This window comes from Fusarium poae, chromosome 4, assembly GCF_019609905.1.
Source record: "Fusarium poae strain DAOMC 252244 chromosome 4, whole genome shotgun sequence".
NCBI classification, from domain to species: domain Eukaryota; kingdom Fungi; phylum Ascomycota; class Sordariomycetes; order Hypocreales; family Nectriaceae; genus Fusarium; species Fusarium poae.
In genome coordinates this window covers 6,713,906-6,738,218 of record NC_058402.1, presented here as the reverse complement: position 1 = coordinate 6,738,218, position 24,313 = coordinate 6,713,906, and the positions used below count along the sequence as shown (strand labels likewise).

General features: G+C 49.1%; 11 protein-coding genes across 11 annotated transcripts; 4 read left to right on the top strand and 7 right to left on the bottom strand.

Annotated features, from left to right (window-relative positions):
• Positions 1-1,684: 1,684 nt before the first annotated feature.
• FPOAC1_012256 (uncharacterized protein) lies at positions 1,685-3,257 on the bottom strand (the record flags this gene model as incomplete). Its single annotated transcript, XM_044856614.1, has 2 exons — positions 1,685-3,028; positions 3,078-3,257. The coding sequence occupies 2 exons, from the start codon at positions 3,255-3,257 to the stop codon at positions 1,685-1,687; spliced, it is 1,524 nt and encodes a 507-aa protein (XP_044703927.1).
• Positions 3,258-3,567: 310 nt separating this feature from the next.
• Positions 3,568-5,229, top strand: FPOAC1_012255 (uncharacterized protein; the record flags this gene model as incomplete). Its single annotated transcript, XM_044856613.1, has 1 exon — positions 3,568-5,229. One exon carries the CDS (start codon positions 3,568-3,570, stop codon positions 5,227-5,229), a length of 1,662 nt encoding a protein of 553 aa, XP_044703926.1.
• A 240-nt stretch (positions 5,230-5,469) lies between these two features.
• Positions 5,470-6,876, bottom strand: FPOAC1_012254 (uncharacterized protein; the record flags this gene model as incomplete). The annotated part of the gene is made up of 4 exons (XM_044856612.1): positions 5,470-5,883; positions 5,933-6,594; positions 6,646-6,761; positions 6,809-6,876. 4 exons carry the CDS (start codon positions 6,874-6,876, stop codon positions 5,470-5,472), a joined length of 1,260 nt encoding a protein of 419 aa, XP_044703925.1.
• A 599-nt stretch (positions 6,877-7,475) lies between these two features.
• Positions 7,476-8,961, bottom strand: ATG29 (Autophagy protein 29; the record flags this gene model as incomplete). The annotated part of the gene is made up of 5 exons (XM_044856611.1): positions 7,476-7,600; positions 7,657-8,615; positions 8,668-8,677; positions 8,728-8,800; positions 8,890-8,961. 5 exons carry the CDS (start codon positions 8,959-8,961, stop codon positions 7,476-7,478), a joined length of 1,239 nt encoding a protein of 412 aa, XP_044703924.1.
• A 741-nt stretch (positions 8,962-9,702) lies between these two features.
• Positions 9,703-10,242, bottom strand: FPOAC1_012252 (uncharacterized protein; the record flags this gene model as incomplete). The annotated part of the gene is made up of 1 exon (XM_044856610.1): positions 9,703-10,242. The coding sequence occupies one exon, from the start codon at positions 10,240-10,242 to the stop codon at positions 9,703-9,705; it is 540 nt and encodes a 179-aa protein (XP_044703923.1).
• Positions 10,243-11,611: 1,369 nt separating this feature from the next.
• FPOAC1_012251 (uncharacterized protein) lies at positions 11,612-13,924 on the top strand (the record flags this gene model as incomplete). Its single annotated transcript, XM_044856609.1, has 3 exons — positions 11,612-11,864; positions 11,926-13,536; positions 13,590-13,924. The coding sequence occupies 3 exons, from the start codon at positions 11,612-11,614 to the stop codon at positions 13,922-13,924; spliced, it is 2,199 nt and encodes a 732-aa protein (XP_044703922.1).
• A 304-nt stretch (positions 13,925-14,228) lies between these two features.
• Positions 14,229-16,069, bottom strand: FPOAC1_012250 (uncharacterized protein; the record flags this gene model as incomplete). Its single annotated transcript, XM_044856608.1, has 6 exons — positions 14,229-14,384; positions 14,438-15,072; positions 15,127-15,220; positions 15,268-15,659; positions 15,710-15,859; positions 15,925-16,069. The coding sequence occupies 6 exons, from the start codon at positions 16,067-16,069 to the stop codon at positions 14,229-14,231; spliced, it is 1,572 nt and encodes a 523-aa protein (XP_044703921.1).
• Positions 16,070-16,679: 610 nt separating this feature from the next.
• Positions 16,680-17,699, top strand: FPOAC1_012249 (uncharacterized protein; the record flags this gene model as incomplete). The annotated part of the gene is made up of 2 exons (XM_044856607.1): positions 16,680-16,735; positions 16,796-17,699. 2 exons carry the CDS (start codon positions 16,680-16,682, stop codon positions 17,697-17,699), a joined length of 960 nt encoding a protein of 319 aa, XP_044703920.1.
• Positions 17,700-17,848: 149 nt separating this feature from the next.
• FPOAC1_012248 (uncharacterized protein) lies at positions 17,849-19,147 on the bottom strand (the record flags this gene model as incomplete). Its single annotated transcript, XM_044856606.1, has 4 exons — positions 17,849-18,748; positions 18,797-18,894; positions 18,946-18,984; positions 19,039-19,147. The coding sequence occupies 4 exons, from the start codon at positions 19,145-19,147 to the stop codon at positions 17,849-17,851; spliced, it is 1,146 nt and encodes a 381-aa protein (XP_044703919.1).
• A 1,032-nt stretch (positions 19,148-20,179) lies between these two features.
• FPOAC1_012247 (uncharacterized protein) lies at positions 20,180-21,706 on the top strand (the record flags this gene model as incomplete). The annotated part of the gene is made up of 6 exons (XM_044856605.1): positions 20,180-20,194; positions 20,327-20,402; positions 20,488-20,604; positions 20,660-20,885; positions 20,936-21,403; positions 21,454-21,706. The coding sequence occupies 6 exons, from the start codon at positions 20,180-20,182 to the stop codon at positions 21,704-21,706; spliced, it is 1,155 nt and encodes a 384-aa protein (XP_044703918.1).
• Positions 21,707-22,560: 854 nt separating this feature from the next.
• Positions 22,561-23,502, bottom strand: FPOAC1_012246 (uncharacterized protein; the record flags this gene model as incomplete). Its single annotated transcript, XM_044856604.1, has 3 exons — positions 22,561-23,052; positions 23,107-23,280; positions 23,338-23,502. 3 exons carry the CDS (start codon positions 23,500-23,502, stop codon positions 22,561-22,563), a joined length of 831 nt encoding a protein of 276 aa, XP_044703917.1.
• Positions 23,503-24,313: the final 811 nt, after the last annotated feature.

Genomic DNA, 24,313 nt, shown 5'->3' with positions numbered 1-24,313 from the left:
CTCCCTGTTATCACAATATATTTCACTGCACTTTTAGAACGACATTACTTCGATTCTGTTTGCCAACTCTGTTGGCAATGGCTTGAGTCAGCTACACATTGTCTCCAACTGGCACAAGGCAACACATTTTCAGGAGTTATCTTTTGCACCTGCATTGAAGATGGGTAATTGCTGACATAGAAGGAATGGCCGAATGATAGATCTTGTTCTCTCGTCACTTCTCACATGCAAGTTTCAGATTCATCACTCAGCCGCCTATTGAGTGGCTACATAATTGCTTTTGATAGCTGCGGCTCAGCACCTGGCGACCTTTTAACCAAGCAAAGTTCCAGGGCAAATTTGCCATGGGACGATCGCCAAATCCTTTACAATCAAATATAGTCTGAGAGACGGCTAGCGACATATCGCCTGTGCGGAATTCTTTTCAATGGCTTTTCGGGAGTTTGTTACGAGTCATATCTATGCGAGCCACAAGAGCGGTCTAAAGAACCAACCCAACAGACGTCAAATCTCCCAAGCCCTGCCAATGTTTGCAGAAACAGCCAACAAAGGCCGAAATGTCTGCCCTAGGATGCGAGCTAACAACCAACGGTTATGCGCGTGTCGCCAGCCAGCTCTCACTACAACACTTGTGTCTCTCAACGGCAGGGCGCATCCGAATGTTGAGCCTATCAAGCACGCGGATTGTCCCCAATTGAGGGGGAAAGAGTCTTATGATGCTGTCGCCTTGCGATAGTCGGCAATTGAGACAGAAATGTTTGTTGGTTGTATCTTATGCACCATGAAACAGGACGTTGGGAGCCGTCATTGTGATCAAATATTGCTTGGAAGTGTATATCGACGGGCGCAGTCAAGGGTAAGCAAGTTGGTCGTCTGTGTCAAGATTTCATGGCTGCATTGCAGTCGGTCTGTACAAAAATTGCTACAGGAATTCACCGCTATTAGGCAATGTGCAGAGTTAAGAAGTGTCGAGTGTGAAATGTATTATGGGTGACGATATGTGAGATCTCCAAGAAGGCTACCTACATTTTACGGCCTCAAAAGTGCTGTCATACTACGGGGCTGACAATTCGAAACCCGAGACTAAACGAGCGACAAGATATCACACCGAAATTACAATAAGCGGCAGCTGATCAACAGTGAAAGAGGGGACCATTGGTGGTGATGTATCAATCTGCAAGCACCCATCAATCACCTCGGAAGGCACTATCCCAGGGGTAATTCTAGGGTTTTGAGGCCAGGATAATAGATTAGCCACAATCCCTGTGGCAGGCTGAGCGCAAATCCTCCCGATAGTAGTCTGACTTAGCACAAGCCAATTGTTAGGTCGCCTCAGAAATAAGTAAGGCTGCCCCTTTCAATCCTTCTTGTCGCCTTGTGTCGGGTAGATCAGTTGGAGTGAGATGCTGGTACCGTTCAAGCACAGGTCTGCTTCATCGACAAGAACTCGACGGAAGAAGAGAAAAGATTCCAGACGAGGGACTTGAAGGTGTCAGTGCGTGGTTACGACCAGAATAACAATGCGTAGAAGAAAGCGAATGGTACAGAAGGACTCCTTCTCTAAATGCTCGTCAATTCGTGAACCATATCAAATGTTACCTCTGACTGCGCCTTGAGGCAACATCTGACGTGATCATATATCTCATCTCTGAAAGCCATACACTACTCAAACAGCGCCCCCTTTTCATGATCGGAAAGCCTCGTATTTTTCAGCTGTTGTCCTCTTCTCCTCAACGCGCGCGAGCGTTTCGGCGTCGTATACTTCGTCAAGAGACTTTCCACCCTTGAAGATTTCCTTTTCATGGCGTGTTGCCTCCTCCTTGGTCATCAATACAAGATCCCTCAGTTTCACCGTTGAGCACTTCTGGGTATCTTTGCCTTCGCCCAAGGTTGTCATGCTGGGGCCGTCGGGCTTCTCCCATCGAATAAGGACCAGTTTTGTAGGGATTCCGCTGACGGCACTTCGGCCACGGTAGAGCTCTTCGGAAAGGAAAGCAACGTCGCCAGTGGTAATAGGCACCTTGAGGCCAACTGTGTCGCCCTCATAGGTCATGCGTGCCAGCTTCTCTTCGGAGCTCTGTAGCGTTGCCAACATTCCCTCGTACATCTTCTCCCTGCCCTTGGCGGGTACGTAGTCGAGAGGATAACCAGTGATGCTCAAGATAACGTGGTTGGCGACAGTAAGACCAAATATAGCAGGCATAGTGCCAAGTACAGGGAGAATCCTGACTCTGAAGTTTGGCATGGCTGCAAGATCGCCAACAGAGCCCTTCTGGAACTCCTCCTCAGGGAGAGGGAGCAACTCAGCCTTGCCAACGCCTGCTGTTTCTGTGGAGTAGACAACTGGAATTCCGCTTGTGATACCCTTCAGCTTGAGCTTCCTTCTTGTCGCGCGCGAAAGGCCGTCATCTTTGCTTGATCCAATATCGCCAACAATTATTCGGGTTGGATCGCTCTTGCAACCAGCACCCATGGCGCTGATGACTGGCAGGTTGTTCTTGTGACAGTATTCAAGGAGCGAGACCTTGGTCTCGATGTTATCGATAGCATCGATGACAAAGTCAGGGGCACGTCCATCCTCACCCCAAGGTCGAAGCAATCGCTCCGCAACATTCTCGTTGAACTGCTCCTGTCGTAGATCGAATTTCACCCAGGGGGCGATGGCCATTAGACGCCTTTCCAAGCATTGCACCTTGGGAATACCAACATCGGCCAGAGTGGCAACTGCATGGCGATTCAGAGAGCTCAGAGTTACTTGATCGAAATCAATTAATCGGATTTTGGAAACTCCAGAACGGGCGAGAGCAGCGGTACAGTGGGATCCAACACCACCACAGCCAACCACAATGACGAAAGAGTTTCTAAGCTTATCGAGACCTTCGTCTGTTAGAAATACACGGTTTCTCGCTAATTGCTCAAGAATTAACTCTTCATCAAAGTCTCCTGCTTGCGCACGACGAGCCATGGCCTGGTTCTTGGCATCTTCCTTATCAACGGGTGGTGCTGATGAACCACCAAAGTTATTCAACTGCTACTAGTTAGTGATGTTTATTATAGAGATAAGATGAAGATAGTACAGGTTGGACGTTGGGATCATTTGCAGGGATCGAGTTCTTGAGCTCATTGACTCTCTCTTCTCGCTCCAATGCCTGGTAACCCAATATTAGCGATGCGACTGTCGCTCCCGAAAAAGCTGCCGCCGCAAATAGTTGAAACCTAGGATTTGAAAGGGTTTCTGAAGACAAAAAGGAGGACATTTTTTTTATAAAATTTGCAGAACAAAAAATGTTCCTTGTCCTAACCAATTAAGAAATCCTTGGAGTTGATGTGCTCATGGAATTTCCCATTCCCAAGGTTTTTGCGATGCAAAGCCTTGGCGCACAGAATATGCCGCCTTAGTCAGCGAATCTAATTGGCTCAATTTTCATATCATCACTTTTAGACATCTTCATCGTCCCACGACTCGATATAATATTATTTGGACGACAATTTCAAATCGACGAACAATCGACGGGTGGCACGAATTGCCGAGTGCGAGAGAGGTTCTACTTACCAAACGTCGGCGCCATGCGTCTCCGACTCGTCGGCCGTCGTGTCCGGGTTCTCACGCCTCGAGTGCCAACTCTTCGAACCCAATCTCCATGTCTTCTCCGAACATTTACACACCACACACAACTCACCACAAAATCAAGACCGAACCTACCCTTTCTTACTATTCCCGTGACCACAAATAGCGTCCGATACTTCACAACTGAACGGCGACAATGGCTGAAACATGAGGCCAAGTTGGCGGTTCGATACACAGCTTCATTCTGGGGTTTATTAGCATGTGTGGGCGTCATCTTGTTCTTTGTCAATGAGGAGAAGCTGGAACAGGAATACCCCACGCCACATGAATGGGGATGGATGACAAGAAAATTCCTAAGGGACTCGAATAACAGCAAAGCTCCCCAGAACGGCGAGATCAATTGGCCTTGGTCATTCGAATTGGCGCGAGGATTGGTATTGCGATTGGAGGATCCTAAGGTCGACGGCCAGGGTGTTACAAAACTTACGGACAGAGTCAACCCTGAAGCAGAGATTCCTGGGGAATTCAACCCCTGCGATATCTCCGGCAAGAGCGAGGAATGGAGAAGAGGATATTTCGAGGCTATCATGCTTGCTGCCAAGGGCGCCGAACACGTCGACAACTGGGTGCGCGATCTTTCTCGCAACATCATCTCACCTCCTGAATTCGTTATTGGACCATCAAACCCTAGACCTGCGCCAATTCCCCCAGGACAACCCCACGCTCCCCGCGAAGAGGATTGCGAAGTTGCCTACCCCAGCGCCGATAACTTTTACATGAAGATCTTGGCTACGAAGGGCTTGACTTCGCGACAAAAGCTTGAGGCGACACTTGAGTATGCCAGCTACATGGAGTTCAAAAACCAACCCGAAGGCGCTGAGGCGCTGTACAACTTGGCACTCGCCGAGGCTACCCAAGGAGTCGACTTTTCAACACCCCCTTACAACCCCAAGACCTTCGTTCTCAACGAAAAGGCTGGTCCACCCTCACAAAATATCCTCGATGCTGTTACTGCTGTGGCCACCTTCAAGGCGCGTAGTGGAAAAATTGACGCCGCCCTCCCTATCTACCTCTCCCTCCTGAAGGCTCGTCGCTCTCTTTCCAATAACCCTCCCGCTGCTGCCTACGTGAAGCCGAAAGCTAGCTCTTCTTTAGACAATCTGGTTCGAATTTTCTTGCAAGCAGACTACCCACCTCCTCCTCCCGATGGCACTCAGTCTCCCTGGCGCAGTCCCCACGAGCGTTGCCAGGAGGCTTCTCTCAGTCTATGGATTGGCGAGATTCTCTTTGCCACATCCTCCAAGGACGACGGATTGTCATGGACACGCGATAGTGTCGATGTTGCGGAGGAGCAATTGCGTAACATGGATCTTGCAACTGCTGATAAGGCGGCCAAGAAGACATGCCGCGAGTGCTTGGGCGAAGGCCTCAACAACTGGAGCAGAATGGTCGCCAAGCTTGCTCGAGAGGAGCAGCAACGGCAAGAAAAGGCTTCTACAAAATCTGGCGTCTTTTCTTTCTGGAGTGGTACCCCACCGAATGCCGAGGACCGATGGACCGCGGAAGATGCTGTGGTGAAGGAGCGTGTGCGTAGGACACGAGAGTTGGTTGAGGATCTGACACCAGCAGGGCCAAACCTGGCCTCGCTATTCAAAGCGTAAAAGGATGTAAAAAAGAAAACAATATAATACTTGTATATTCTGGGACTTGAAGAAGGGTTACGTATGGCTTCTATTTTTACGTTCTGTACAAGACTTGAGATTGATTCTAGTCTGTTCAATGAATAAGATATCCCCTTTTCCACAGCCCATGAGAACGCGGTGGTGATGCCCTCAATGTTGCTCCGCAAACCAAACAACGTCGCGTCAGGTTGAAAACTTTTTGCCTTCCGAATCTCAAATTCAATCCTCATCATCATCATCATCGTCTTCTTCAGGGGGTGCAACGCCATGCTTCTCGAAGTACTTCCAACGTCGAAGTGCTTTGACCTCCTCCTCCATCCATTCAGTGTCTATAGTACGGACCTCGGGTCTGACCTCATCGGGGAGCTCATTCCACTGCTCGTCGGTGATGTCAGTTGCAGGACGTTCTGCAACAGCCATGTCCGGATTCGTAAAGCCGGGTGTCAGGGCAATCTCCTGCAGATAAGCAAGAGCTGGCTCAAGTGCTTTGATGAGTATCATCTCAGTGTACTGGCTATCTCCGCTAGAGAAACAGGGGCAACCAAGAGGGTCGATCATGAGTGATGGATTACCACCGGGCATGGCCAGGGGGGTGTCGAGTGGTTCGTCAGACATGAGATAGGCACGGGCACGCTGGACATATTAGCAAGTGATGGATATATAGGAGGGAAATTGATGTTACCTTGGCCAGAAAGTCTTTGAACTCCGCATTGGCAAGCGAGTCTGCACGGAACACGGTCCCCATGAGAAGCATGCCACTCAAACGATGACCCCATTGAGCCCAGTTCTTGGTGTTCTTGAAGAACTCCAGGACTACCTCGCAACTTTGTCCAATGGCGATAATGTCGATGTTGGCATTCTTGTTCTCATCGAGGACTTTGTTGAAGATAGTCGTCATGTGCGCAATAGTAGTCTCACTTCCAGGAATCTCGTTCAACTCCTGGCTGTAATGCCGTCCGGAATGCACCAGACTAGGAAGAGGGATATCCGCGGAATCTTCAATAGTGATAGCGCGCTGTTCGTCGGGCCACCAGTACCTCTGGCCCATGTTAGCAAGCAACACGCATGGAGGCTCAGGATCGTTGGGGGAGGCAGGCTGCTTGGTGAGTGCTTGCACGACAGAGATCATACTGCCCTTGACCAAACCACCAGGCCCGTTGGCTACGCGACCGGCGATAAAACCTAGATCTTGCTGAGGTTCGCCAAAAATGACGACGATGCGTTCGGTTGTCGCAATGCTGGGGCTGAAGAAGATGGGACAATGTTTCTTGTTTTCGGGTAAGAGTTGGAACTTCTTGAGACCCTCTTTCTCAAGCCGCTCATGGATGAAATCTTCCATGGCACCTGAGTCTAATCAGTATGATTTAGTTTGAATCGTAGCCTGGTGTCACGCACGCTGAAGCTGGAACCTCTGGCGGTCGTTGACCCGAGAGTTCTTGTTGATGTGGAACTTGAAGTAGTAATCCGGGTCTTTGATTAAACGAACCTCATCCTGGTCGTTGACGAAATATCTACCAAATATTAGCACAATATCGTGAAATAACCCGAGGAGACTAACCCAAGGCCAGCGAGGTCTTTTGGAAAGGAGACATCCTTAGGGAGTCCCGACCAGTGTCGGCGGAACATGCTTAGAAGCGAGAAAGACGCAAGATTCTGTAGAATTGGGGGATCAGTATTGTAAAAAGGCCATATATTTAAACGCGTAGAGTGGCAGAATGTTAGGAGGAGAAGGTCTGCGATTTATCCGTGTTTGCGATTAAATACCCTAAGAAGTGCTGGAGGGGATGATGGCAGCTGCAGGCAGCCGAAAGGAGAGTTGAACCAACACAACCTACTAGTTTAACTACTTAACGCTGATTCAAGGAGAAACAAGGTAGAATTTTATTGCTCCCGTATGAGAGAATACAATACTGTTTATAAAATGGGTTCGTAGTTTTCTTATGTTGGATTGACTTGATGACCATCCTGCTTGGTGGTATCACCAAACCTGTGGCATATAAAATGGACAATCACGACACGCAATTTCTCAGAGACTGACATTTCATTGCCAGCTTTCGTTCTATTTTGCCAAGCAGTAGAGGTGGGATGTCTGACTTCCATGTCAAAGCAAACAAAGCCTACGTCTTACAGCAAACGCCATTCTTGATGCATACAATCATTCCCGGTTTTCCAAACTCCATGCCAAGTACAACAAAAAGAAATATAAAAAAAACGAGTCGGTCGAATCACTGGTTAGAGCTGGGGTTATAACGGCTGCGGAAAGCCTGGCTTATACTGAAGCGGCTTCCCGTCCCCCTATTCATATGGCTGGCCAATGCTTCCTCCAATGCAGATTGAGTAACAGAGGCATCTGGCACTGTGTGATTAGCAAACTCGAATATCTCGGGAGTGCTGGAAGCAACTTACCGTCAAGATCACTATAACTGCTGCCCATGCTGGGAGTTCCATCGCTGCCTTCACGAGAGTAACCCCTGTCCTTGCCTCCTGGGCTACGTCCGGACAATTCATCAGTCCGACGCGGCGAGAGAGGGCCAGGTGTCCGCTGCTCAGTTGATTTATCAGTTCTATCAGGTTTTTGTATCATTGCAGCAGAGCTGGCTGAAGAGTCGGATGTATTGGATTTATGAATAGCGAGTTTTCCATGGCTCCGATGGGGTCGTTTGCCAGAACTATGCCTATCCTCCCTAAGAGTTGAACTAAGGTCCTGAGCAGAGGTTTTGCTCGAAGGAGATGTATAGGGTTGAAATGCAGGTTCGGATTCATCATCATCGTCATCGCCATATTGTCCACCGTCGGGTTGCTGAAACCGTGGGGGCCGGCGAATTATACGAGACTGGGCAGGGACGGATTCATCATCGGATGATGTCGGTGAGCTCTCCTCCGCCGGACCCGGTGATGGGCTTCGTTCTTCTGGTGAAAGCTCTGGCTGGACTGTTTGCTCCGGAGACTTGTCGGGAACTGACGTGATGGGTAATGATGAAAGGCGACGTCGGTCGCCGGTACGCGAGGCTAATACAACGCCTGGTCGAGGTGAAGCCGGTGCCCCTGTCATATCCCTCAAGACAGTAGTATTGGTTGATGTATTCCGCGTAACTAATGGCCGCATCGATGAATGAAGAGGTGTTCCTGTACCACTTCCAGGTTCATTGCGCGACATGGGCGAGTCTCTTCGAAAGGACAAAGCGGAGTGCGCTCGTTGATGGCCGGGGCCGGCGGATTCGCCGCTTGGAACAGGAGAGGGACCAGAGCCACGAACAGCAGCAGTAGCTTTGCGTACTTGTGCGCGGACTTGCGAAGCATGTCTTTCGGTGAGCCAAGCAACTTGCTGGAGGAGAAAGTCTACGGAGACTTCAAAGCGATCGGCGCTGCATCTCAGTAAGTATTGTCTGCACTTTGTGACAGAGGATCGACACATACATTTCGTCCCCTAGTCCAAGTCAGCTCCAATGAATGCGCAGGAATGGTGTGACTTCTTACAATCTATCTGCTTCTTTGCAGCTCCGGAAAGGATCTTCCATAAAGCCTCATCTTTGACAGGGTCCCAGTTCACCTGTCATGCTTCAAGTTAGCCTCACCATGACTACTCGGATGCGCGCGCATGATAGCCTTTAAGGTGACCGGGTTTAGGGAGTTTCTTACCGGTGGAGGATCAACAAAGTCACCCCGAGGTATGGGTACCCGTACAAAAACGGTATATGTCGGTTCGGCCATGATCGGTCGATAATTATCGAAGAAGATGAAAAGATGAAAAGGATGAAAGAAATAAAGTAGGCAACCAAGACGAAGCTCTTGGTTCAAAGAGCTGTTGCAAGGGTTCCGCGATCGGCTTATCGATAAGCTGGTAGTTGCCGTTTTAGCGTGAGAAGTTGGAGGGGTGAGACAACGACGGCCTGATCCACTCCTCTTGTCAACAAGAATCAACTATCAAATGCAAGCATTAACAACACAGAATAACAGTATCATGATCGCATCAGATCTGTGATTCAGCCACTCCAAATACCAAGCATGCCAAATGAGCTCTGATACCCTCTTCCATACTATACCAAGCTTTATCACGGAATTTATCTGTTTACAACAATTGCCTGGCTACGCTACAACGGCCAGGTGAATCTAACCTAATTTCGCGACATCACCGTATCCGGATGTCAACATTTATCGTCTCTCCAACTTTATTTCCTTCCAACATTCAACATTCTACCGGTCTGTGGAACTGCTTGATTATGCTTGTTCTGTTCCAACATAGTCGTATCATGTCATACATCTCTACCCGTCAATCCTTGGCCAATGCCACTTGTGCTCCCACTCAGCAACTGCATCAAGTCTTTCTTCGCATGTCTAATATGACGGGAACCACTATATTTGTTGCTTGATGGGGTACCTGCGTACAAAGTGTGACAAGTCCCGCTGTGCCGAACAAAGTTGCCGTCATGATCCTGACACTGAAAGAAAGCCTTACTCTTCCATGCTTGTCTCGCAATCGCTTGACAAGTCGTCACTTTGAGAACTGGCAGACTTTTCCCGCTGCATTGCTTTGTCCCATAAACTCTCCAGTTTGTAGCACTTGATCACTACCCGCTTCTGCTCTTCAAGCCGTTTGCTAGCAGCTTCGAAGCCTCGTTCTCCATCCCGCAATCTTGCTGCCTCCAGTTCTTGCTTCTTCTCTCGATTCCAAAGTCGGAGTCGATCGATACGGTCTGTTGTGCGTAGACGTTTGGCGTGATAGTGAAATTGAGCATCACGAGCCTTCAATATCCCGCTGCTGATGTTGATTCTTGCACGTAGCCTTCGGACGTCCTTAGTAGTTCGGTCCCGGTATTCTTTGAGGGCTTCATGGTCGTCTCCTGGGGGCTCTTGGATAAAATTGACCAGTTCGAGAATGATATCGAGTTCGTGGATGGCCATTCCATAAGCCAAGCTAACCTGGTTTTCTGTTTCTTCAATTGTTGTGTGGTTCTCGCCAGCCTTGACGACGGAAGGATCGAAGCTAGACATCTCGTAATGATTCTGTTAATAAAAGAGATGAGGATTCTTCTCCATTTTGTAAATAGGGTTTGGGGTGGTAGTTGACCCAAGGCGTTCCACAAACATTCCATACCCGTTTTAGGGAGCAGTTACTTAAGAGCCTTGGAGAGTAAGTCATGTTGTAACTGTTTTTACTCCTTTCCATGAATCAGCATCCTTTTTTACTTTCTCTGTGCTACTTGTCTGTGTTCCCTGACACTGAGGCTCCTGTTGTTTGTTTAGTGTCACTCTGTCAACAGACCCAGGGAGTGTGGCCATACCTTCATAACGTATACATAGATTTACGAGAGACGGGTTTAAAGCTAGCATTTTGAACTTTGAACTTATTTCTCCTGTGTATGTTGTTAAGAGATGCTGAGAATGCTTGTGATTGGTGTGATAAGAATCATGATTTTGGTTTTGGTGACGATAGAGTCGACAATGATGGCGTGGCCCAGGTGCTGACCACGTTTTTTTAAACTAGTAAGACTTGGAAGTTAAGTGAATCCACAAAGAAAGAAATACATTACATCGGATATGTTTCTATCTATCGTTCAATCATTGAGTATTGACCTGAGTTTTGTTCATTTATGCTGTCCATTAATTACATGATCGGGCAGGGTCTAGGGTAACTCAAATGGTAAATTCACCACCAAGCCCTACTAATCAGGCCGCAATCGCGCCCGTTATTCGGCAGTGCTGGAAAAAGCAAACAGAAAGTAAGCTTTACCTAGGTCCGTTAATGCTCTCCAAAAGCCCCTGAAGCCGAGGAGGAAATGTTCTACACGACTCATGAACACGGCATTGTTGTTGCTTGACTCACGAGAGCCGATGCAAAGAGGATCCCAGCCTTTCCTAAAACGGAAACAACGCTACTGGGATTACCCCCCGCCACGACTGCCACAACCTGGGCCCAAGGATGACCCCGCTGAATTGTCTTTGAGGTCGCTGCCTTTTAGGTGCTCGGCTTCTATTGGGATCCAGCCAAAAGTCGGGAAGCTTCCACCGTTAATAAACCTGCCTCTACTGCCGAGTGATTAATCACCGGAGCTGTTAGCTTTTCTACCTTCCAACTGTAACCGTCTGCATGGATCCCTCTCGCTTATCTCTTCCATACCGACATCAACACCAATACGACGTCAAGCGATAGCTTCACTGACACTTTGCAGAGCTACCTACATACAGCTCTTACATCATCAGCCTTATCACTACTCGCACGTCAAACGTAGCCTTTGGTTACAGATAGCTGTAGCCCTCCCCACCAAGGCAAAGTCAGTCATAGACACGAGTTGCTTTTCGCGCAGCTTGACGACGACAACAACGCAATCACCAACACCAAGACCAATCCCAAAATTTGATCATGGTAGCTTCAGAGCTCACCGCGTCTGCCATAGCCATGCGCTCGACGCCTGTGAGTAGCGATGAATCGGCTTCGAGCTTACCCAAGCCCCTCTCGCCTTTGCAAAACCGCGCCGCCTCCAGTCGGAGCCCGTACGTTCGGGATCATGCTGAGGACCTGGTCGCATGGCAGCTCCTGGACGATGAGGCAGTTGAGCGTTCACGCAAAGAGAACAAACTCATCTTTCTTCATATTGGTTACAAGGCATGCCACTGTAAGTCGCGTGATCATCCCTTTTCCAGATTTGCTTTATATTTTGATGGCTAACGATTTAGTTTGTCGTCTAATGTCAACCGAGACCTTCTCTAACCCTGAGTCGGCTGCGGTACTGAACGAGTCTTTTGTGCCTGTTATAGTTGACCGAGAAGAGCGCCCTGACATAGAAGCTATCTATATGAACTACGTCCAAGCCGTCCACAGTGTTGGTGGATGGCCTTTGAACGTGTTCCTTACGCCGAACCTGGAGCCAGTTTTTGGTGGCACTTACTGGTTTGGGCCTGCAGGACGACGACATCACAATGGCGATAGCACTGATGAGGTTCTCGACTCTCTTACTATTTTCAAGAAGCTCCGAGATATCTGGACTGACCAAGAAGCTCGATGCCGAAAGGAGGCTACGGAGATTGTTGCGCAACTCAAGGAATTTGCAGCTGAGGGTACTTTGGGTACACGGAGTATCTCGGCACCCTCAGCTCTGGGTCCTGCTGGCTGGGGCGCACCAGCTCCCAGTAACTCGAGCGTCACTCCAGAAAGGAGTACAACCGTATCAGAGGAGCTGGATTTGGATCAGCTGGAGGAGGCGTACAGGAATATCGTCGGCACCTTCGACCCAGTATACGGAGGTTTTGGCTTGGCACCCAAGTTTCTGATCCCTCCTAAGCTGACGTTTTTGCTGGGGCTCTTGACTGCCCCGGAAGCCGTTCAGGATGTCGTTGGAGAAGACGAATGCAAACACGCCACCAAAATTGCCCTGGATACGTTGCGCCAGATCCGTGACGGAGCGCTGCACGACCATATTGGAGCTACTGGTTTCTCTCGTTGCTCTGTCACAGCGGACTGGAGCATCCCTAACTTTGAGAAACTTGTGATAGACAACGCGCAGTTGCTCTCCCTATATATAGACGCCTGGAAGACAAGCGGTGGGGGCGAGCAGGGCGAGTTCTTGGACGTTGTTCTTGAGCTTGCCGAGTATCTCACCACATCTCCAATCGCCCTTCCTGAGGGTGGATTTGCTTCAAGCGAAGCGGCTGATTCTTATTACAAACAGGGCGACAAAGAGAAGCGAGAGGGTGCTTACTACGTCTGGACGTGGCGCGAGTTCGAATCAGTTCTAGACGACATTGACAGTCATATGAGTCCCATCCTGGCGGCATATTGGAATGTGAACAAGGATGGGAACGTGAACGAGGAGAACGATCCCAACGACGATTTCATTGACCAAAACATACTGCGTGTCAAGACCACCGTTGAACAGCTCAGCAACCACTTCAGCACTCCGGTGGATAAGGTTCGAGAGTACATCGAAAAGGGAAAAGCAGCCTTGAGGAAAAAGAGAGAACAAGAGCGTGTACGCCCTGAACTAGATGACAAGATTGTAGCGGGGTGGAATGGTCTTGTCATGTCGGCTCTCTCGAAGGCAGCTTCTGCTTTGAGGACATTGAGGCCGGAGCAAAGCTCCAGGTGCAAGAGTGCAGCAGAGCGCGCCGCTGCCTGTATCAAAGAGAGACTTTGGGATGCCAACGAGAAGGTTCTTTACAGGATATGGTCTGGTGAAAGGGGAAACTCTGCCTTTGCAGATGATTATGCCTACCTGATCCAAGGTCTGCTGGACCTTTTCGAGTTGACGGAGAACCAGGAGTACCTTGAGTTTGCTGATACTCTGCAACGTAAGTCATACGCCGTTTCCGCTATTCGTGCAATGTCTCGCTAACTTCTGCAGAAACACAAATCTCTCTGTTCTACGATGCTGACGGTGCTTTCTTTACGACAAAAGCCAACAGCCCATATGTCATTCTTCGCTTGAAGGAAGGCATGGATACGTCACTTCCATCAACGAACGCTGTCAGCGTTTCGAATCTTTTCCGACTCGCGAGCTTGTTGTCGGATGAGAACCTTGCTGCCAAGGCCCGTCAAACGATAAATGCATTTGAGGTCGAAGTTGGGCAACATCCTTGGCTGTTCCCTGGCTTGCTTGGAAGTGTTGTTACTGCGAGATTGGGCAGCCAAAAACCACATGTCAATGTGACATACAAACCGGCGAGGTTGACAACTTGAAGGGGCTAGCTGCATAGAATGGAGCTTACATCAGTGATTTGATCCGATACTACAAACACCAATGGAGCGGAAGGCTTAAATAGCGAACAGACGCTTTCCTATAAAGAGTTCTGGGTATGGTTATTTAAAATGTGATAGAATTTGTCATTTCAGGGGTATCTCCGTATTCTACATTGGCCATCGCCCCCTCTCGCCAAAAGTTCGTTACACTTATCGAGCACCAGAGTTTATGTTGTAGACTATCTTGTGAGAAAGAAATAAGCCAGCCGCATTTCTTTAGTCTCGTTGTTTATGCGTCATTAACTCAAGAACGGGATGCATCTGCAGTGCCTTTACGATTCATCAAACCAGTAAAGAAACTCTGCAGTTGTTCATTGTCAAAGTCCTTGGCCATGTTTGCAGCAGGCGACTCGGCTTCCTCCTCTTCGTTACTGGGCGAGGAAGAAAACGCATTGCGATCCTGTCGATGTCAGTTCCTGTCTGCATTAGATAGTGATGGCGGTTTCGACGCACCTTAAGACGCTGCAGCATATCATCAGCGTCAACTTGGATACCGCCCATGTTGAATTGCACAGGACCAATGTGCTCGCTAATACTCTTCTCGTCGTTACTATAATCGATATGACGCGTGCTGCGGGCGATGGCGTTATCGGAACCCTTTTCTGGCTGCTTGGCTTTGAATGCCTCAAGGATCTTGAGCTGCTTCTCGAGGAAGTCTTGAGTATCATCACTCTCCACGGTGATCCACTTCTCGCCATGCATGGCATTTTCGACAACCGCCAAGCCGCCGCTGTTAGGGTCACGGCACCATCCCTCGTAACGCGCGATCGCACTTTTCTCTTGTCGCTCTTCCAACTCTGCTTCGTCGACTTCACCTTGATCATCGTCATTGAAGCGCATAGACTCGCGGGGGGTGCTGATATCTTCAGACCACGAATTGGAAACCTGCTCGGCATCAAATGTTCCGCCAAGAACACGAATCTTGCCCCATGAGTCCCAGTTGGTGGGAACGACAATCTTGTCGCGGTCGATAACGTTATGCTTTAGTGGGTGACGCTTTAGGAGAGATGTGATTCCAAGAGTGGAATGAATGAGAGACGGTAGCTGAGAAGGCGCATTTTGTGAGGTATAGATGAGAGAAGCGCCATCTGTAAAATGTTAGTGGCTCGGTCATGCATGCGTGAGTGCTAGAATGAACTCACGTCTCAACAAAACGGTTCGCAAGTATTGCAACACAGTATCAAAATCAGGCTCTTTCCATGCCTGATTCTTCTCAAGGAATTCCATTTTTTGCGCCTACTTTTGTCAGTGGATTCCTTGTTAATTCTCGAATGGCGTCTTACGTTTTGGCATACTACACAGAGTGGTAGACCCAGGGGTTCTTCCCATTCTCCTGGCCCCAGTGGCAGTGAACTATCTCCATCACTACCAGTGGCTGTAGCTGAAGGTGTGCCGTCGAGATTGGTCGCTGCGCCTCCTCGACCTCTCTCTTTCCACGCAGACATGACCTCTTCCATAAGAGCGTGTTGATCTGTGTCAACTTTCTTAAGGACCTCTTGTATCACCTGAACCCAAGTCCATATTTGTCGCAACCACAAGTGCGGCTGTGACCAGTCTAGTAGGATGATCAGAGAGGTGTTGGGGATCGTCTCTGGGGTAAGGAGGGGCGCGACTAAGGAAGCGAACTCGGTAGATGGCTGAGAAAGAAAATAGAGCGAGACTCGTGCCAAGGTATCTAGAAATGTTAGCCAAACGTCCAAAGCTACGTTGAACGTATTTACAAACCATCCTGGTCGGCGTCAAGGACATCGTAATATGTGTAGCCCAGCGCAAAGTTATTGGCAATCGGTGGTATCTTAAGCCGGTCCGCATTACGCCTTGATTCGGAGCTGGACAGGGAATCAAGAAAGTCTCTTTGATGTTCGGGAGAACCGCCTGAATTGATAGGGTCGTGATCAGCTAATCGAGCTCCTTGACATGGCTGGCTCGTCTCTGCATACCTAGAACAATGAGGTTCTTCTCCGGTAGTCGTTTGCCGCTGGCGACGGACTCTAACATAGACGTCCAAAGGTCCTTCTTTTGATCTCCATCGCGACCTTCAGAATCGCCTGAAGCTGTTGTATAGACCGATACTCTGTTCGCCATGGCTCCGGTAGTCAGCTCAGCGAGCTCGCTGGCAGACTAATTGTAGGTCAAGTTCGAGGCAATTTAGGTCATGGGTTGGTGTTCCGGTCGAAATTGAGATCTGAGGTCTGTTGACAGGACTGTCTTGATTGGACGTTCTGAAAGAATACGCGTTTGGGGTTGTCTCGATAATATTAAAGGAGGTTGACAGGGTATTAGAGTTGCTGTAGGAGCATCTCCCGCGCTGCGTTCCGCGGCAGTGAATATGATGTAGTCGTTAAACTCGACCGCCGAGTGTCTCGATCTGAGGTTGTCCGATGCAAGGAAAGTTGTGTTTCAACGGTCTTGGTGGTTTGTGGTACGTAGTAGATATCGTCGACCGCCGTGCTTCACCAAAAAGCCCAGAGTGGCCAGCTCAGTGGAGGGTTGCCAGGTACCAATGGGGGGAGCAATTGGCACTTGGCCGATACCCCGTCCATTTAGCGTACGGTCCGGAAATTGTCCCCATGCTACAGTTTAGTGCACGGACCCCTGAAGCTTCAGTGGATGTTTCTGACGTTGAATGCGACTTTCAACATCAATAATTTTTGACTCTTCATACAGTTGCGCAGCCGGCAATTAAAATCACACGATGAATAAAATACGCGCGATCCAAGCGCTTAACCAGAAGGAAATTGAAAACGGGATGTAAGTATTCATAATGCTCCTTAAAAGCACCCCTTGAACACTGCTAACAGACGCGCTCAGCACTCCCGAAGGTTCCTGGCATACCGACTATCGCGACACTGCCTACGTCTATTTTGGTGGCCTACCCTACGAGTTGTCCGAGGGCGATGTTATCACAATCTTCTCCCAATTTGGAGAGCCAGTTTGGCTGAAACTGGCCCGTGACAAAGAGACTGGCAAGTCAAAAGGTTTCGGATGGCTCAAGTATGAGGACCAGAGAAGTACCGATTTGGCGGTCGACAACCTTGGTGGAGCAGATATTGGCGGTCGCCTGATCGGCGTCGACCATGCGCGATACAAGATGCGGGATGATGAGGATCCAGACGAGTTTAAGGTCGGCTGGGAGGACATGCTTAAGCGAGAAGGTCAAGCTGTGTCAGAAGATGAGAGCAGCGAAGAGGAAGAGGTGCGGCGACCGATGTTGCCTGAAGAGAGAGAGCTTGCGCTCTTGATGCAGGAACATGACGACGACGATCCTATGAAGGGGTTCCTGATCGAGGAGAAGAAGAAGGAAGTCGAAGAGGCACGGCGCAAAGCAGACAAGAAGGATCGCAAAGACAAACACAAGCATCACCGGTCGCATCGATCACGGAAAGATGGGGATGAAGAGGATAGGCATCACAGGTCAAGACGACATAAGAGTCCTGCGGACAGAGAGGAGCGCCACCGAGACAGGGAATCACGCCGACACAGAGACGACGGCCATGATCGAGAGAGGAGACGGGACAGAGATAGACGGAGAGAAAAAAGAGATGATGAGGATCGTGGCCATGACCGAGATCGGAGAAGAGATGACGATCGAGAGCACCGAAGGCATAGGGACGACCATGACGACTCGCGGCATAAACGACGCAGAGAAGAAGACCATGACAGAAGACCAAGACGACGTAGTAGAAGTCAATCGCCAAGACGTCGTGAGGATTAAAGCAGAGCACTATCTAATGCAATACGCTATACGAACCAAAACAGTTCTAATTATTCTGAACCTCTCAAACGCCGTTCCTGATCTGCCCAACATCAAAGTTCATACTCCTTGTCATCATTAGCTTGCTTTGTCGCACAGCTCCCATTAATTCATGTGTTACCCAAGTACCGTTTCCATCCTTCCCTAACGCAGTGTCGCTTTCCATCTTCGCCATCGACGATAACAAACTTCTCCCATCGTGCGTCGTGTCCTGCGCCTATGACCACCAGGCTGTCATCGCCGATCCATCCAATAATACCCTTTGGTGGCCGGGATGTTCCTAGGACAGTGCTCTCCGAGAAAGGTATCCCTCCTATCGCAGCTTCATCTCCAGCCTCGAAATGTGTCGAGCTGAAGGAGTAAACGTCGGAAAACATTCGAGGCATCAGAGGAATCTTGCTAAGAATACCCCACTTCCCCGTTCCATCCCCGGCATCAGCTCCGGGAGTACCAATCTGTTGACTTCTGTTCATCCCTGGCTTTCGCGGATGAGGCACATCGAATACGTGTAGAGTAGATTTGTCCGAAGTGCAGGCGAGCATAGTACCGCAGTGAGAAAAGGCAAGGGAGAATATAGTAGCAGGGTCGATACCTCGGCGAAGCTCGGCAAGTTTTGCACAGTTGCTTGTGGAATAGACACGGATGAGAGTACCTTTTTCGCTTGCGCTGGCTAGAAGTTCTCCATCCGGACTCAAAGCAATTGCCTTTAGCGCAGAAGAATGGGCTGGAATAATGCTGACGTTACCAGTCGCTAACTCGACGAGTTGTATTTGTCCAGCAGTTCGACCAGGAAAAGCAAGCTTCTTGTCCGAGAGACAGCATAGGCCTGCAAGGTTGTCCGCAGTTTCGTATATATGAAGTAGATCTGGATGTTTAGTAAAGGAGTAGACCCGGACGCTGTTCTGCAAGACAACGGCGATACGTTCCCTGCCCAGTTGAACGCCGCGTACTGCTGTGAGAGTCGTGATTTCCAGAGCAACCTTGCCTTTCATGTCGTCCCATATTATGGCCTAGTGATTGGTTAGTGATATTACTAGTAAGCACCGAGATAACCCTACTTTGTTCATAGCAAACTTAGGCGACCTGCCACCGCCGACTAGAGCCAGGTAATTAGTCGTGCCCATCATCTGAACAAGGCTGATGCCGGCATTGAAATCTACAGGATTGTAAGAACACTGATAAAGCTTCCTGACTAAAGCGAACGTACCTCTTGAGGCTTTGAGAAGGCAGGATTTGGTATGAAAGACTGAGACATAACGGTCAGTGAAGTTATACACCAAGCTGGTAGTTAAGAACTTACCACAAATACCGGAATCAAGGCCGACAGAGAAACAACTCGCATCATTGTTGAAGGAAACAGACAAGACAGCCTCAGAGCTTGAAGCCTCGATGGGTGGTCGCACGTTCATTGTGATTTGGTGTGTACGAGTACTGTTTAATGTATCTGTCAAGGTAGGTCGGCGTAAGAGCCGGGAGGGGTAATGTTAAGGACCTGACTTATCGACACTCAAGCTCAGGATGAGATGAAAGCTTCGGCAAGAAGTTTCAAACGAGAGTTATTGCAAGTAGAGTTGCATCTCGAAGCTTGATGAACTCAGAGTTTACGCCTTGACAATGTATCTGATGCCGCTTACAGATCCACCCGTTGGGTGAATGCAGCTGGTACGGTACCTGCGTAACCGAAGGGTTTGTATATTACTGAGAAAGACAGGCAGTATCCGTAGTATACGCCAAGTAATGTCGAGTTAACGATTTATTGAAAACAAGGGAGACGTATCACGATACAAGTAATTCAAGTACAAAAACGGAAACATACACAAGACAATGTTTGGTGTAAGAGAAAGATACTCTTCCTTGACTTCGACATGGCACTTAACCGCGTCACGGTACCATGCAGCCACAAGATGCAGTCAGCCACTCTTACATTTCCATTCCCAGTTACTGTGGCGGCGTATTCATCACGTGATGAAACGAAACGACAAGCTCTGATTGCAAGCAAGCTGGAGCGCCACAGCAAGGCCTGTGAGGGTCCGCTAAGTGGTCCCTTGGGCGGGAAGGCGGTCTGGCTTGACAGGGCGTCGGGGCATCCAAAGTGTGGATTTTGTAGGGGTGCACCTGCCGTCCCCCCTCTGGTAATGGGACACTGGCACTCTAGCTTAGGTACTTCCCCTGAATGCTAGAGCAGGAGCGATTGGCCAGGTGTGAAATTGGCCAAACCCCTTGAGCAACCCATCCAACACGACCCGTATCCTTCTCTCCTGGCTCCTAGCCTCCTTTAACATTTTCCCCTTGGTTCAGGTTCCCCAAGTTTCCACTTCAACCACCGCAAAACCATACTCGATTTGAGTCGTTGCTCGATCTTGGTGTTCTCGACATAATCCTACCGTTGCCGCTCATTCAACTTTAAGCTTCAACCCGTCACCCCGAAACCGATCTTCAAAATGTCGTCCATGGGCGTATGTTCCACCTCCCTTCGATGTTTACTGTTCCCGCCGATAAAGCTACCGTTTCCACATGGTTCACGGGACGAAACTTTCACGCGACTACCGTGTAATCATTGCAGTTCGCTAATACCTAATCCCCAATAGAAGATGATCCGCCGAAAGAAGAATGTCAAGAAGGGTATTCAGTTTTGCCTGATGGTCTGCGGTGCTTCAGGCACTGGTACGTTACCGCACAGGGAATGCTGCAATTGCCAATACAGCACCTCCCTCTGATTAACCTAAACAACAAAGCTTACAATTAACAGGCCGTACCACCTTTGTTAACACTCTCTGCGGAAAGAGCGTGCTTGAGCACAAGGAGTCCGACGATGCTAGCGGCGCGCACGTTGAGGATGGTGTTAAGATCAAGCCCATCACTGTCGGTGGGTGCAGCAACTTTCCCGATAGCTTTGATACACATCACTGACCCAGGAATAGAGCTTGAGCTTGACGAGGAGGGTACTCGTATCTCTCTGACCATTGTCGACACACCTGGCTTCGGTGACCAGATTGACAACGAAGCTAGCTTTTCAGAGATCGTTGGTTACCTCGAGAGGCAATACGACGACATTCTCGCCGAAGAGTCCCGTATCAAGCGTAACCCTCGATTCAGAGACAACCGGGTGCACGCTATGCTCTACTTCATCACCCCTACAGGCCATGGGTACGTGCCTATCACTTATGTCGATGCCTGATCCCCGCTAATTGTGAAAGTCTCCGAGAACTCGACATCGAGCTCATGAAGCGACTCGCCCCCCGCGTCAACGTTATCCCCGTCATTGGCCGCGCCGATTCACTCACACCCGCTGAGCTTGCCGAGTCCAAGAAGCTTGTCATGGAGGATATCGAGCACTACCGCATTCCCGTCTACAACTTCCCATACGATATTGAGGAGGATGATGAGGACACCGTCGAGGAGAACGCTGAGCTCCGTGGCCTCATGCCTTTTGCCATTGTAGGATCTGAGGATGTTGTTGAGATTGGTGGCCGCAAGGTTCGCGCCCGTCACTACCCTTGGGGTGTTGTCGAGGTTGATAATCCTCGTCACTCCGATTTCCTTGCTATTCGATCAGCGCTACTCCACAGTCACTTGGCTGATCTGAAGGAAATCACCCATGATTTCCTGTACGAGAACTACCGTACCGAGAAGCTGTCCAAGACTGTTGATGGTGCTTCTGGAAAGTGAGTTTGACTAAAACCTAGTATAAGATGCAATGCTGACCCCTTTCTAGTGCCGACAGCTCAATGAACCCTGAGGATCTTGCGTCCCAGTCCGTCCGCCTCAAGGAAGAGCAGCTCCGACGAGAGGAGGAGAAGCTGCGCGAGATCGAACTCAAGGTGCAGCGCGAGATCAACGAGAAGCGACAAGAGCTTTTGGCTCGCGAATCTCAGCTTCGCGAGATCGAGGCTCGTATGCAACGAGAGGCCGCTGCTCAGAACGCTGGCACACCCGAGCCCAATGGTGGCGAGGAGCAGCTCAACTAGACCTACTACTTCACATTTTAGGGCTTTTGCGGTGCTTTAAAAATGCGACGTTGGACTATTGTCGATTGCTGGCGTTGGTTTTTCCTCTCCTATGATTGAAGAGAAAGATGAGAATATTCCCCCTGCTGCTGAATAACTGAGTTGTCAATTTCTTTTTTTCATCGCCAACCTGCTTCGCCATTAGCTGCCCGCAATCCATCAGATGATTAAGGACGCTTCCGCTGCATTGCTGTGGGGGTCTGATGGCAGGCGGCAAGCCTGTTAGAAGCATAATCAAGGGAGGATTGCCATGTGTATGGCTGTTGTAGGAACACGGCTCGCATAGAGTGTCGAGGGATGAAGACACCCGTGCGCTACGATACGATGGACGCAAATCAACGACGGTTAGGACGTTCGCCGTGTCCTGGCGCCATTTGGTGGTCATGTTAGACTGACGTTGGCGTACAATGTTGTCCACCCTTGGGCGACACATCCTTGATTGTTTCTTTTTTCTACTGGCCTTCTAATGCTGATATCAAATAAATTCAATATTTCTTGTAATTCGATTTCTTGTTTAACGTCGGTATTTGCAAAACATGTGACCGTTTATAATTCTCTTTATTGATTTGTTGTCTCGATTCAGAGTCGAGCTGCTACAGGAAATAGTGTCAAAAAAAAGAAAGCAAACTCTCCAGAAAACGCCAATTCTTACGGCCCCGAAAAGAGTACCGTCATAATCCATACATATTAAGGTACGACTCGAATGAGCCAGCTGGTATAGCACAATCTTTGCAATACGGGAACATCAGGGATCAAGTTGTAATGTCATAGCTCTTGTTTTATGCCTCGTTGAGACTTTTACAGATCAACAACGCTTAGTTGTTAGACTGGCTGTTGAGGATGCGCAGGATGGCAAGGAAGAGGTTGATAATGTCGAGGTAAAGGCTGATAGCAGCGGCGATTTCCTCCTCGACGTGATGGTGACGCAAGACAAGCTGAGTGTCGACGAGGATGTAACCACTGAAGATGAGAGCGGCGAGACCACCATAGATAAGCTCACCAGTGGAGCTGTAAGGGAAGAACATGGCCATGAAACCGAAGATGACGAGACCCCAGAGGGCACCGAAAAGATAAGGCATCCACGAGGTAAAGTCGTACTTTGTCTGGCAGGCAAAAAGAGTGAGGAAGACAAAGATTCCGGCAGTGAGAACAACGGCGTTTAGAACGATGGACGTCTTGTAGAATGACACTATAACGGAAATAGTGTAGGCTTCGGCAAGAGTAAAAAGCGAGAGGAAAAGAAGGTTGGTCGGGTAGGACTTGCGCTTCCAGTAGGTGAGGCCCATGAAGATCATAGCACCAAAGAGCTGTGTTTATGTTAGTGGTTCATGTGATGAATTTCAGTTATAAAGTCAACATACTGAAGCCCAGACGACGCCAGGGTGGCTCTGGATCCAGTCCTTGTAGCCGGTGCTGAAAAAGGTGAGGCTGCTCACTCCAGCAGTGGCAAGGAGCTGAACAGTGAGGATGGTGTAAACCTTGCGGACGAACTGGTTGCGAATATCAACTGTAGCCTCAGCTACAGAGCCGCCGAACTGTGAATGATGTCAGTGACATGTCAATTATCGAGCGCGAATGTTATCTATTCTTACCTTGAAGTCATCGGGGAGGTTGTCCTCGCTGTCGCGGGGCGCACCAAAAAGGCCTTGTGTCTCATCGCGAGCAGCGGAACCCTCAGCATAGGCGGGGGGCGCGTGGGTGTAATCGTCGTCTGGGTCGCTCTGAGGCGCTGCCTGATACTTGGTCTTGGAAGCCATAGTGGTGATGAGTAGGCTCACGATCAGAGGTACCTTCGGTTTTTGATGAGTTGGGGATGCGAGGTTGTTGAAAAAGGCACGGAATGTGGAAGGGTTGCCTCGAGGTTTAAGTGCTTTTGCTGATGGAAAGTTCGGGATGGTCTTCGATGATGCGAGGCGCCCAAGGGATAATGCTCATGTAGGTCATGTGGGGAAATGAATGAGGAAAGTGTGGCGTTTTAGGCAGCTCGAGAACTAGTGGCGGTGCAAAGCATGGCGTCAGCTTGATGTAGCTGCATGCAGAAGCTTGTCCTCAATTTGACAAGCTGATTTCCTACTTCAATTTTATGGGAGAACGTAGTATTTTATCTTTTCGTTCTTTATTGATCACGCTGCCTAAAATTATATACAAATGCTACCGACTTTAAAGACTTCAGCGGACCTAAGCGGGTCTTGTCTCCAGACTTAAACAGCTCGCATGATATTGACTTATTGACAAACAGAACAATCATATGGATATAACTTGAACTTAGAGCATCTCTCTCGAAGAGCGTATAGTTTAGATAGCCATGTATGAGAAATGAATGTGTAGAATGAAGCATAGGCGGGAAGATCTAGTTAGATATCGCAGGTTCGTCACTCAGGTCGTTGATCAATGTCACGAAAACGGAATAATAGCAGACAGTTACTACATTTGACTGTGGAGACCCATCGCTCTGCGTGAGTTTAAAATCGATGCACATCGGAGGTATGTAGTATCGGCAAGTGATATGTCTATGGGGCCGCATATCACATCAGATCACACCGAACTCAAGTCATTTGGCTACTAAGT